At 49.8% G+C, this 13,075-nt stretch overlaps 1 protein-coding gene across 2 annotated transcripts in view; it reads left to right on the top strand.

Annotated features, from left to right (window-relative positions):
* Positions 1-719, top strand: part of Sdsl (serine dehydratase like) — a 12,403-nt gene extending 11,684 nt beyond the window's left edge. For both annotated transcript variants that reach the window (XM_005371861.3, XM_026778386.1), the window contains one exon: positions 316-719. In XM_005371861.3, the coding sequence (XP_005371918.1) occupies positions 316-509 (194 nt within the window). In that variant the 3' untranslated portion in view covers positions 510-719. The remainder of the gene's footprint in view (positions 1-315) is intronic.
* The last annotated feature ends 12,356 nt before the right edge of the window (positions 720-13,075 follow it).

Here is a 13,075-nt window from a genome sequence, read left to right as displayed (position 1 = left end):
GCATGGGTGGGCGGACGTATGGGTGGGTGGATGGATGCATGGGTGGGTGGATGCATGGGTGGGTGGATGGATGGGTGGGTGGATGCATGGGTGGGTGGATAGATGCACGGGTGGGTGGATGCATGGGTGGGTGGATGGGTGATGTACAGATGGAGAGATGGATAGAGAGATAAATGAAGAGATGTATGTATGTGTTTATGTATATATGTATGGATGAGTGGGTGGGTGGATGGATGGATGGATGGATCTATGGGTGGGTGGGTGGAGCCCTCCTGCTGAGCACTGGCTGACAGTCCTCCTGCTTCCTACCCACAGATGATGAGCGCATCCTGGTGGAGCCTGCCTGTGGGGCCGCTCTGGCTGCTATATACTCAGGCATCCTGGGGAGGCTCCAGGCTGAGGGCCGCCTAGGCCCGGCCCTGGCTTCCATTGTGGTCATCGTGTGTGGTGGCAACAACATCAGTAGCCAACAGCTCCAGGATCTGAAAACCCAACTGGGCTGTAGCTGAGGGCTCCCAGGGACCCCAGAGAGGCTCCTGGACACCTTCATGGCCACCCAAGGGAGTGTCCTACCCTCCTCCTACCTTCCTCCTTCAGGGATCCCTCTTGGATTGCTCCCAGGGGCTCCCTGCAGTCCACTGAATAAAGCCGCCTGATTTGAGTGTGTGGTTTCCACAGTTTCTGTGTTTTTACCCCTCTAGCTACACAATACTGAAGCAGGTTATGAGACAGTGACTCCTCATCACCTCATGGGTTGCTGCACCGAGCCTTAAAACACGTCCCTCCCTGGAGGAGATGATGTCACCTGCTTAACTGCCGCTAACTTTCCCAAGAGCTCGTGAGTCCTTCTCTGCATGACGGTCACAGAGGCCCTGCCAGCGAGTCCCTGTCACAGTGTGTGTGTGACTCCCCTCCTTTCTCCACGTCTCCACTCTCAGATCGTCTGCCTGCACTGTGTTCCCCCTAGAACCGCAGATTTGGCCCTCACTGGCCCCTTGGAGTCACAATCTGTGAGTGTGTGTGTGTGTGTGTGTGTGTGTGTGTGTGTAAAGTGTCCTAATGCCTCAAGGTCACGAAGCTGGCGTGTGACCCAGCCAGGTGCAGACTGTACTTCTCAGTGTTACTAGGATACCTCAGCCTGAGTACTAAGGGTAGCAGGGCTAGGGGAAAGAGGTAGGAGTCGTGTTGTGTGTTCCCCCACACCTTCCCAGTGGGTCAAGGCCTTCAGCCCTAGACAATTTCCTAGGAAACAAGATGACGTCAACTCTGTTGAAGCCACAAGGGGGCAGCAGAGTGTCTCCTATGGGGAAGGAGGCTCAGGGTATCTTGCGTTCCTGCAACCCTGGGATTCCCCTCGGCTGTCTCCCAACGTGGGGGTTCTGAGACTCCAGAGCGGTCTGGGACACACCTGTCTTTGTATGGGGTCTTCTGATTCCCCTCACAGTCTGCCAGGTGACAAAGCTTATCAGGAGGGGGGGGGGGTCACAGCGCAGGGTAAAACTCATTTCCCAGTGGTGTGTGGGCTGTGTGACATCAGGCAAGTGTCCTTCCTTCTCGGGCCTGCAGCCCACAGACTGTGACTCACCTGCTTCCTCGAAGGCAGGATTCAGGCAGCAGTGTCCTCCACTCTCAGATCTTCTGCCTGCCCTCCAGAACCACAGACCTGGCCCTCATGTGCCAAGAATCCCCCACCAGGCACCTGGGAACCAGTTCCTGGTTCCTTGGAGCCACAATCTGTGAATCTGCCAGAAAAGAGACTTTGGCGCTGTAAGTCTTGGAGCTGGATGCATCCAGACCTGAGTCTGTCTTTATTCTTGTTAATTATCCAAGGCGTCCCGAGCAGATATTCCACGCCACTCTCGTTCTCTCTGTCTGCCGTCCCCGTCCTCTGGGCTGTGATGTGGGCTGATGGAGGAGGGCAACTATGGACCTGTCGTGTGTCTCAGGGCTTTGGACCATTTTGTCCCATAATGACCAATGCCATCCAGATAATTGCTATCTGCAGGCCGGTGAGGAAACAGTCAGGACAGTTGAACCGCTTGGCCTGGACACACAGCTTCTGTCTAGAAGCTCCCCTTCCTCAGCCTGTGCTTCTTGCCTGCCTTGCTTTCTATGCTTCTGACTCACATATATCCTTCAAGCCTGGCATGAAGTCTTCCTCCTCCTGGAAGCCTCCCAGGACTGTCCAGGCTGGCAATGTTCTTCCCTTCTCCTGTCCCTATGCCCGAGTGGCAGAGACAGTCTTCGGTCCAGGTGCTGGGGATCCCAGGCAGCCCTGGCTTGGCCTCAGCCCCATGACTGCCCCTCCTGGGAGACCTGTCAGCTGCTGTTTGCTCCTTGCCTAGTCTCTGGAGCCGCAGATAATAGCCCCAGAGGACTGTTGACCCACCTGGATAACGTGTGTTTCTGAGCTCAATTCAGACCCTCTGGTTGACACCCAAGGCATCTGAAAGCTGGAAGGGAGGGTGGAGAGAGTCAGGGATAAAGGAAACGGGGACATGGCAGACTTGTGGCAGGGCCAGGTTCTGTGGGTGGACACTGATTCTGTAGCCTCTGGGGTCTCTGTTATGAGAGCAGAGCCTGGGAGGGGGCTGGAGTCAGAGGGCATTCGTCTGGGGCTGCACAGGGTCACTGCAAGCTGTATCTGTGGGTATTTGTTCCTGCTCACATGCACCCCCTCCCCAGCCTTGCTGTGACTCCCACTGCCCCTTCTTCTCAGCTACTGGGTTTTGCCCAGACCCTGTGTCTCATTCCTCAAGCTTTGGCTGGCAAAGGGGCTATTGTCACTTGGAGTGGGTGCGGGGAGGGAGGAAGAAGGCCGAGTCAGGTGGCAGCTGCTTGGTCCTTTCAGCTGGGGTGGCATCGTGGAGAAATAGCACCTGTTGTTAACCTCTGGCTTCCACATGCACATGTACACATACGTGTCCTCACACACACGTGCACACACATACAATGTGTAACTGATGGGGGTTCTAAAGAGAGGTGATTAAGACAGGAAAGATTGTGTTGGAGAAACCACAGAGGCCGTTTTATAAGGATGGGCTATTTAAAGGAGTCCTGACTTTCAGATAGGGTAGCTCATCAGCACATCAGTGAGTCTTTACCAGATAATAGGGGAAGCTATTATGATTTCCTTTGACAGCACTAGGGACCAAAGCCAAACTTTACACATTCTAGGCAAACACCATACCATTGAGCCACACCCACAGCTTAGAAAAGATAAATTTTGCTCTGAGGCCCAAAAGCAACAAAGGGGAGAGAGGGGAAGAGCCCCAGTAGCCGTATATGCAAAGGTCCCGAGACAGGATTGCAGTCCCTGGCCTGCCTCCCTCTCCATCCTGAGCTAACTTGACCATTGAGTGAACAAAATGATAGAACCCCCTCCTTAGGTTTAGAACCCCTGATGGGAGGGTAAAGTGGACCCTTGGCTGCTAGAGTGGTTGGCGGCACACAGTGTGGAGTTGCCCCCTGCCCACGGAAGCCCTTGCGTCTAGGGATACGTGGGCCCACAGCAGACGCTTGACCTGCTCACAGAAGGATCTGAAATGGCAAGCAGCCTCTGGGTCCCTAGTCAGGCCAACTCAACTCAGTGAGGACCCAGACCCACGAGCAGACTCCTAGCTAGGTTTTCTTGCCCGTATCTTCCTCGGCCCTCCGGCTATAAATCACAGCCGGGACTCACCTCCTCTGTCCCTGTGATCTAAATGGACCGCCCCCGCCCCCATCTTACCTGCCTCTCCCTTCTCTAGTGTTTGTGCTGTTTAAATTCCACCAAAAATGTCATGGGCGGGCTGCACGCCCCGCTTCCAAATTCCCTGATAAATCCAGCGGTTGGCAACCCCGGGAGAGGCTTTGTGCAGCAGGGAACCCCATAAATCACCCACTGCCACTCCAGCGTGGGCAATATCTTATGTAAAAAGGTGTTTCCTGGGAGCGCCATGGGCAGGAGAATCCTATTACAGGCCGCCCCATTAATTATAAAGAGTCAAGCAGCCCCTTTCCTGCGATTTTTTATCTTAAGTCCGAAAACTGATTGCCGTCCCCAACCCTTCCCCGCCAAAAAGATCTAAAGAATAAAATCAGTATTTGAAGAACAAATGGCCAAGCGGCTCCTTTTACAAACAGAGTGGGGTCTCTCTTGTTCCTCGGAGGGTAACAGGGATGGGGACCTTGCTGGGCCTGGTACAGTTTCCAGTCCCTGGAGGTGAGCTTGATACTTAGCCTCATGTTACACAGGAGGGGAACTGAGGCTGTGCTGGAGTCGCATAGTTTGGGGGATTCTTCCAAGATGGGGAGTAAGGTAGAAGACATGCCATGCTGAGTGATGAAAAACCTGGGTTCAAATCCTTCTTTACGATTTCACCCCAACTAGTGGCTGGATGAACCCCTCAGAGTCTCAGTTTCTTTTTCTGAAAAATGGGAGATAAGATCTTGACAGCTGCCAGGTAGTGGTGGGGCACACCTTTAATCCCAGCACTCAGGAGGCACAGGCAGGCTGATCTCTGAGTTCGAGGCTAGCCTGGTCTACAGAAGGAGTTCCCGGATAGCCAGGACTATACAGAGAAACCCTATCTGGAAAATAAAGAAAACAACAAGCAAGCAAACAAACAAACAAATCAAAACAGAATAAAAATGTAAAAGAATGCAAAAATGAATCTAAAAATATAACATTGTAACTGGGGCCTGGCCTAATGACCCTGCTCCCCTTACCCTGATTCAGGCCATGCAGATTCTCCCCTGTGGAAAATGTTGCTGGCTTGTTCACTTTAGTTTCAAAAATTTATTTTAAAGTTATTTGATCTTGTTTGTTGAGTTTTTGTGGTACCCAAAGCGAGCATCCCTGGGGCAGGACAGAGAGCACCCTCCAACATGTAACATCTCCGCTGCCCTCCCTTCTCCTTTTAGGGGGGGTCTCTCCATGTAATGAAGCCTCGAATTCACCGTTCCTACATCAGCCTTTCAAACCCTGAGATCGCAGTGGTTACAGGGTCTTTCTGAACCATGCAGAACGACCTAGCTGTCCAGACTGCATCCCCCTCCAGGGGTCTGCCCTGTGCACAGACCCAGGTGAGAACTTGGATGAACGAGTGAATGAAGAGAAGGCTAGAGGGGCTGATGGAGGGCTCCAGGATTCCCAGCTGTAACCAGAGAGGGTGAGTGATCCAGATATATACAACACAGCACAACTGTGCCAAAGTCAGTCCCAAATTGAAATGTCACAGACCAGATATGTCTTCAGTTCTGTGCAGTGTGCCACGTAAGGGACAGCCCTCTGGGTAGATGTATTCCCACAATGTTGCTTCCAGCCTACATTGTCTCCCAAGGGCTTGTCCATCATTCAACATCTAAAGATCCTTTTTAAAGGCTGTGGGTTTGAGTGTTTGCCTGCCTATGTGTCTGTGTATGATGTACATGCAGCATCTGCGGAGTCCAGAAGAGGGCGTTGGATCCTTGGAACTGGAGTCACAGACAGTTGTGAGCTGACATGTGAGTGCTGGTCCTCTGCAAGAGCATCCAGTGTTCTCAATCACTGAGTTGTGTTTTAGTCTCCTACGAAGCGTCTTTGTCTCATCCATAGATCAAATCTCCACAGGCTTGGGAAAGAAAGCATCATTTGCCAGAAATAGGCAACCATGTGAATTTGATACTGGGAGTATGGGAAAGGTTACTTTGTAGCTTCTAGCCAGTTCCCAAACTGAGCCCTCCGGGTGTTCCATAAGCAGGCCTTCGGGACAGTTTCAACACCAGGGCTTTGCTCCAAACAGCCAGAGGCTCAGAAAATTGAGCAGTGAGACATCCTGGAGGAGTCTTGTCTCACCTGTGGAAACACAGTTGCCCTAAGACCAGCTTAGAGGCTTCACAGGATGATACAGATCTTTAATATCAAGGATCAGAAACATCTTGTAAAGCAGATACCATCCTCAGTGAGATCTGGAACTAGGAGCAGAAACTGGCAGTGGCCCCAGCATCAGCCATGGCTCTCAACACAGGGCGTCTGTCTTTTTTTTTTTTTTTTTTTTTTTTTTGGTTCTTTTCGAGACAGGGTTTCTCTGTAACTTTGGTGCCTGTCCCGAACCAGCTCTTCAGCTCTTGTAGACCAGGCTGGCCTCGAACTCCCAGAGATCCGCCTGCCTCTGCTGGAATTAAAGGCGTGCGCCACCACCACCCGGCTGTTGTCTGTCTTTTTAAAGAAAACCCAGGCACTTGTTTATCACACAAATAAATAAAGTCACAAAATGACATATATATGCAAATAGTAAAAGGATAAGTGTACCAGGCTTCTTTCTCTTGGGCCACCAACCAGCTCCCAAATCATGACATAGAGACTTACTATTAGTTATGAACGCTCAACCTAGCTTAGCCTCATTTCTAGCTCTTTTAACTTAAATTAACCTGTTTCTCTTCATCTACCTTTTGCCTTGGTGCTTTTTACTTTTCTTTCCTTTTGCATGTCTTACTTTCCTGCTTCCTCCAGTGTCTGGCTGCCTGGCTTCTTCCCCTCTTCTTCTCCCGCTTTCTCTTTTTCTTCTCCTGTTCTTTTCTCCCCAGCCTAGATTTCTCCTCCTACTTATTCTCTCTGCCTGACAATCCCATCAATTCCTCCCCTACTTAGCTATTGGCCATTCAGCTTTTTATTAGACCTATCAGGTGCCTTAGTCAGGCAAGGTGAAACAAATGTAACACATCTTTACACAATTAAACACACATCTTAAACAAAGGCAGCACAAACAAATGTAACACACTATTGCACAGCTAAAGCAATGTTCTGCAGAGAAACAAATGTAACAGGTCTTTGCCTACTTAAAATAATGGTCCACAACAAGTAAGTGTATGGGATAGGCTATGTCCACTCCATAATACCCCCATGGAGGAGCGGAGGAGGAAGGAGATAGTTCTTGAAAGCTCCTGATTGCTAGAGCCCCATTAGCTGGATTTGGGTAAACTTAGGGTCTCTGAAGCTACCAAATTGACACTTACAATTGATTTATTGATTGTTGCCAATGTAAGATCAGACCCAGAGCCTTGAGGATGCTAGGAACTCTACCACTGAGCCATATCCCCGTCCTCCATTAGCCTCGGAAGTGCTGGAATGATAGGCGTGTGCTGCCCCACCTGGCAAGTCCTTGATTGAAAATAGTCAATGCATTTTCTCAAAATGAGGATGTTGAACAGATGGCAGTAATCACATGATGCTGCTGGTGGAGGTCATTATTGCGTCCAGGTCGTGTGTCCCTTCGTGGAGGGTCTGTGATTAGACTGTGATACACATGGCCTTGTTTAACCCTGACAATGACATATATCTGTCTGTATACCTATTTATGTACCTAATCTGTCTATCTATCATCTATCTATCTGAGACATCTATCTATCTATCTATCTATCTATCTATCTATCTATCTATCTATCTATCTTCTATCTATCTATCTATCTATCTATCTATCTATCTATCTATCTATCTATCTATCTATCTATCTATCTATCTATCTGAGACAGGGTCTCTCTACATAGCCCCGGATGTCCTGGACCTCACTCTGTAGACCAGGCTGGCCTCGAACTCATAGAGATCTGCCTGCCTCTGCCTCCCCAGTGCTGGGATTAAGGGTGTGCACCACCACCACCCGGCTCCCTTTCTTGAGACAGGCTAGCCTCAATCTTGCAGCATAGCTGAGAATGACCCTGAACTCCTGATCCTCCTGTTTCTGCTCAGTGTTGGGATGACAGGGTGTCACACCAAGCCTGGTTATACAATGCTGGGAATGGAAGCCAGAGCTCTGTGAGCTCTCTACCTGCTGAGCTTGATTCCCTCCTGAACTCCCAGCTGTTTCTGAACCAGGAAAATTCACCTCAGAAAAATTTTACTCCAATGGAAGAGACATGGTTGGGGTTTGGATTTGGTATTTGGGTGTGTACATGTCGTTCAATGGGCGTGCCTACGGTGGCTCTGGAGCCCAGAGTCTGCAGTGCCCCCAAACTCCTGAAGCCGTTGCTTTGGATCCTCCCTGGGCCACACTTTGAACAGCAAGTGACTGGCTGATCTGGCTTCTGATCCAAAACCATTGCAAAGTCTTCATGAGAATTTAGGCCACTCTCTTGTCTTTCCTTGGCCTCGATTTCATCCCTAGCCACTGGGGGCTATCAAATATTCCCCTACTGGAAGATTCTCTAAAACATTAAGGAATTGGAGTGTGTGTGAGATGGCTCAGGGGGTAAAGGAGTTTTCTGGGGGCTGGAGAGATGGCTCAGAGGTTAAGAGCACTGGCTGTTCTTCCAGAGGTCCTGAGTTCAATTCCCAGCAACCACATGGTGGCTCACAACCATCTATAATAAGATCTGGTGCCCTCTTCTGGCCTGCAGGCATACATAGAGGCAGAATGTTGTATACATAATAAATAAATAAATAAATAAATAAATAAATAAATAAATAAATCTCAAGGCATTTTCTGTATTTGATCCTCACATGTGGAAGGAGAGGATTTCAGTCTTACTATCATATACATGCTATAGCTCTTGAACACATATGTGCTATAGCTCTTGAACACATGTGTGCTATAGCTCTTGAACACATGTGTGCTATAGCTCTTGAACACGTGTGTGCCATAGCATAACCCTTAAATAATAGAAAGATTGAGAGGTATTTAAGAGAAGAGATGAGAGCACTTTCTATGTCATCAGGAAATCATGGGCATGTAATGGGACAAGGGGTGCCCCTTCAAAGTCCCCAGGATCCCATTGCCCAGGGCTGGGGTGTGGGCAGATGGAGACAGACCAGGCTCCCAGATTGAGATTAAGCAGGAAGAACTGTCAGGAACATGGCTGGAGCCAGGCTGGATGTAGGGTTGGAGACATTTCTGTTCATCACAGTAACGGCCCATTTGCAGTGATCGGCTGCCCAGGTGTTAATAACGCTAATGGCATAGGAAGGGGAACCTGGCCACTCGGCTGAGCAGGAGAATTATGCAGAGGAGCACCCGGGTTCACATAAATCAGCTGTGCGAGGCGCACTGACTGAGGCGGGACTTAAAATTCCAGTCAGGAGCCCAGCGCTCTCATCATCAGAGCTGGAGAGGGAATTTATTCTGTTTATATGTTTTTACTGCATGACAAGGCTGAAGAGCAGAGCCCTCCACAGCCATTCTGCGTTTTAAATATTAGTCCTGAGGATGGGGCGGGGTCAGCACTAATGCTCCCTGTGGCAGAATGGGGGACAGGGGCGGCAGAACTGCATGCATGCTGGAGTTGGAGCTCACATTGCCTAACAATGTCCAGCTTTGGTCAGAGTTTACCTCTCCAGGGTCCACATGTTTCTAAGGACACTGGGGGACAAGTGATGTCTTCTTTTTCCAAAGCTGGGGACATAGCCAGAGTTTAGTCCACCTCCTTACCTATAGGTATTTTTAAAATTCTTTGTGGTGGTTGGTTTTTGTTTGTTTTGTCTGTCTCTTTGTTTGTTTTGAAACAGAGTTTCCCTGTGTAGCCCTGGCTGTCCTGGAACTCACTCTGTAGACCAGATTGGCCTCAAATTTACAAAGATTTGCCTGCTTCTGCCTACTGAGTGCTGGGATTAAATTCTTACACCACTTTTGAAATTCTTATTAAAAATTAATTTCTGTTTTTATTTTTCTCTGCCTCTCTCTCTCTCTCTCTCTCTCTCTCTCTCTCTCTCTCTCTCTCTCTCTCTGTGTGTGTGTGTGTGTGCCCTGTGAGCACAGTTGCCAACAGAGGTCAGAAGAGGGCATCAGATCCCCTGCTTCCGGAGTTACTGATGGTTGTGAAACTCCATGTAGGTCCTGGGAACCGAACCCAGGTCCTCTGGAAGAGCAGCCAGTACTCTTAACCTGAGCCATCTCTCCAGCCCCTTTAACTTGATTTTTGAATTCAGGTGCTGAAGAGGCAGCGGAACATTAACAGACCTCAATGGGATGAAAAGGGCAAAGGGTAAGTGGTAAAGAGGGAGAAATCAAGGGGGTGGGTTGAGAAGGGATTGTCCTTGTGTCCTTTGGCCTTGGTGATTCCCTGCGCTCTGCTCTTTGTCCCTTTGGTTACCTGTGCTGAACCATGGGGGGGGGGGCTGACCTTAAACAAATTCCAGTCACATTTCTACCGGCAAAGGCTCTTTCGAGAATCTACCCCACCCCACCCACCCTCTGGGCCTGGAACCCAGAGCCCTGTGTGGGCTAAGCAAGTGCTCTGTACTGAGCTACTTGCCAGGAGTGTTGTTTGTTTTAGTGTTTGAAACAGAATCTTGAACAGGCTGGCCTTGAACCTGCAATCTTCCAGTCTCGGCTTCCCAATTAGCCGCAACTGCATGCAAGTAGCTGGGATTATTTGTTTGTGCCACCGTGTCCAGCTGAGAGTCCCTTTTATTGTTGCTGAATTTTGTCTGTCCATCTATTTATCAGCATTCATCAACCATTCATTCATCCATTCATCTCTCCTTCCACTGTTCACTCATCCATAGACCATCCATCCGTCTGTCTGTCCTTCCGTCTACATTTTTTTACTCATCCACTCATCCCTCTGCCCATCTGTCTTCATCCATCCATCCATCCATCCATCCATCCATCCATCCATCCATCCATCCATCCGTCAATCCCACTGTCCATGAATCTATCCATCCATCCATCCATCCATCCATCCATCCATCCATCCATCCTCCATCTATACACCCTGCAATGTAGTCTCTCGGTAGCTTGTTCTGGGCCCCATTCTGGGCTCAGGGACAACACGGACTCTCAAGGCTCAAGCCCTCGACTGAGCTGACTCTGGCCTCTCTCAGTTGTGTGGCTTCAGGGTCTTCATGCACCTGCTGGATCTGGGCCTCTTCCTGCAGAATGGGAGTGGTGACACCCATCTGGAAGGAGACTAGTATCTGGGGATGACATGCGCTATGGGGCTAGTTGGAACAATATTACACTGTAGTCCAGTAAGTCTGGGGATTCCTAGGGACCTGGAGGGAGCGTGATGAATGTGAGGCCTTTGGCTATGGGTGCTGTGGATCAAGACATGTACATTTTTAGCAGGTGTCTTCTGGTTCTACTTCAAGAAATCAGTCGTGGGTTCTAGGAGACAAATGGCCTTCCCCAACACTCCCCTCAACCCAGACTTTGCTCCACCAGGTGTCCCTGGATCTCCACCAGCACCTACAGGGCATTATTTTGGGGCAGATCAGGGTGGAGTTTCTCCTTCCTGTGGTCCTGGACCCTGAAGGCATCTGGGAAGCTAAAATGAACTCATAAGAGTGGAAGTGGTTTGGGCCAATAAGCCTTTTCTGAGAACTTTTCTTTTTAAGTTGTCCATGTTGTTGTTGTTGTTGTCGGTGGTGGTGGTGGTGGTGTGTGTGTGTGTGTGTGTACTTGTGTATGTGTATGTGGGCACACGTGTGGGTGGGGTGTACTTGTTGTGTGAGTGTTGGGAATGGGGTAAAAACACGAGAACTAATCCCCTGAATTTGTCCTTCAATCTCCATCACACTTCTTGGATGAAATCACCCTGAGTCCATTTCACAGTAGAGCAAACGGAGGCAAGCAGAAACTTCGGGGATCCAGAGCCCCCTCATTGGGCAGGCTTCTGAAGCCCCTTTGAGATTTTGATGGGTCACTGCATTATTCAGCTGTCCCCTGAGGAAGGGCTGTCCCCTCCCCTTGGATCTGTGCACTCATGTACAAGGACGAAGTGTGTGTGTCCACATGGATTAGACACTTCATGTATGTGTGTGAATGGCCACATGCCATGGGTGTGTATATGCATGCACGTGTCTCCATGTCCTACCACACACGTGTCTCCAGGAGCGTGTGTCTCCATGTCCCACCACACATGTGACTTCAGGAGCATGTGTCTCCATGTCCCATCACACATGTGACTTCAGGAGCGTGTGTCTCCATGTCCTACCACACACGTCTTCAGGAGCATGTGTCTCCATGTCCTACCACACACATGTCTCTAGGAGTGTGTGTCTCCATGTCCTACCACACACACGTGTCTCCAGGAGCATGTGTCTCCAGGAGCGTGCGTCTCCATGTCCCACCACACATGTCTTCAGGAGCGTGTGTCTCCATGTCCCACCACACATGTGCCTCCAGGAGCATGTATCTTCTGAAGGGGCTGGCATGAGTTCTCTTGAACACTTGTCTGCATGAAGCTTCTGTTGGTGTCCTTGTGTTTGCAAGGAAAAGTGTGACTCTGTGTGGCCCATACATGTCCGTACTGTGTTTGCACAAGTGTGTGTCTATCACAGGAGGGTGGTCCCAATGTGAGCTCTGCTGTCCTCACAGACGGAACTCCATGCTTCCCATATGGACTGGTGGCTGGGGTACCTGAGCAACAGGAGCCCCACTCTCTCCCCTGAGTCCCCTCCTCTTTCCTCTCCTGTCCCTCTTCTTCTCACAACCACTTCCCTACCTCCTACATCCTTTCTTCTTTTTTCTCCCTTTCCCTATCCCCAGCTGCGGTCACAGCCTGTCTTCAGAGAAGCAAGGAGTGAGCCCACCCCACCCCCAGCTTCCAGGACTATTCTAAACAGGCCTCTTTACAAAACCCAGAGATGGGGCTGCTATTTTAACGCCACCCCAGCATAGTGCTCTAGATTTTACCACAGCCAGGACACCCTGGAGGAACAGAAAGAGAACCTGACACCTGTGTGGACTGAGGTCGTGTCCACCCCCTCCCTGGCCACCCCACAGCTGTGTGACCTTGGGCAAGTCCCTCGACCTCTGTCAGCATCCTGATGGGACAAACAACACCTTCTAGGACCCTTGCTGAGAAGTGGCTGTGAGGGTGTTTATTCTGTGTATTCCAGTGCTGGTGAAACAGCAGGAACTAGGCAAGCGCTGATAGGTTTGTTTAAAATCCAAACAACAAAAAACTCACACAAAAACTATGATGTTTATCTGGCCAAGGAACTAGAGACTAAATGTGGCTCTGTTTAGAGCAGTGGTTCTCAAACTTCCAACACTGGGACCCTTTAACACAGTTCCACATGCTGTGGTGGCCCCCAGCCATAATATTATTTTCATTGCTACTTCATAACTGTAATTTTTTTTTGGTTTGTCGAGATAGGGTTTCTCTGTAGCTTTGG

The sequence above is a fragment of the Microtus ochrogaster genome, unplaced genomic scaffold (genome assembly GCF_000317375.1).
Source record: "Microtus ochrogaster isolate Prairie Vole_2 unplaced genomic scaffold, MicOch1.0 UNK132, whole genome shotgun sequence".
NCBI classification, from domain to species: domain Eukaryota; kingdom Metazoa; phylum Chordata; class Mammalia; order Rodentia; family Cricetidae; genus Microtus; species Microtus ochrogaster.
This window is presented reverse-complemented; position numbering and strand designations above follow the sequence as displayed.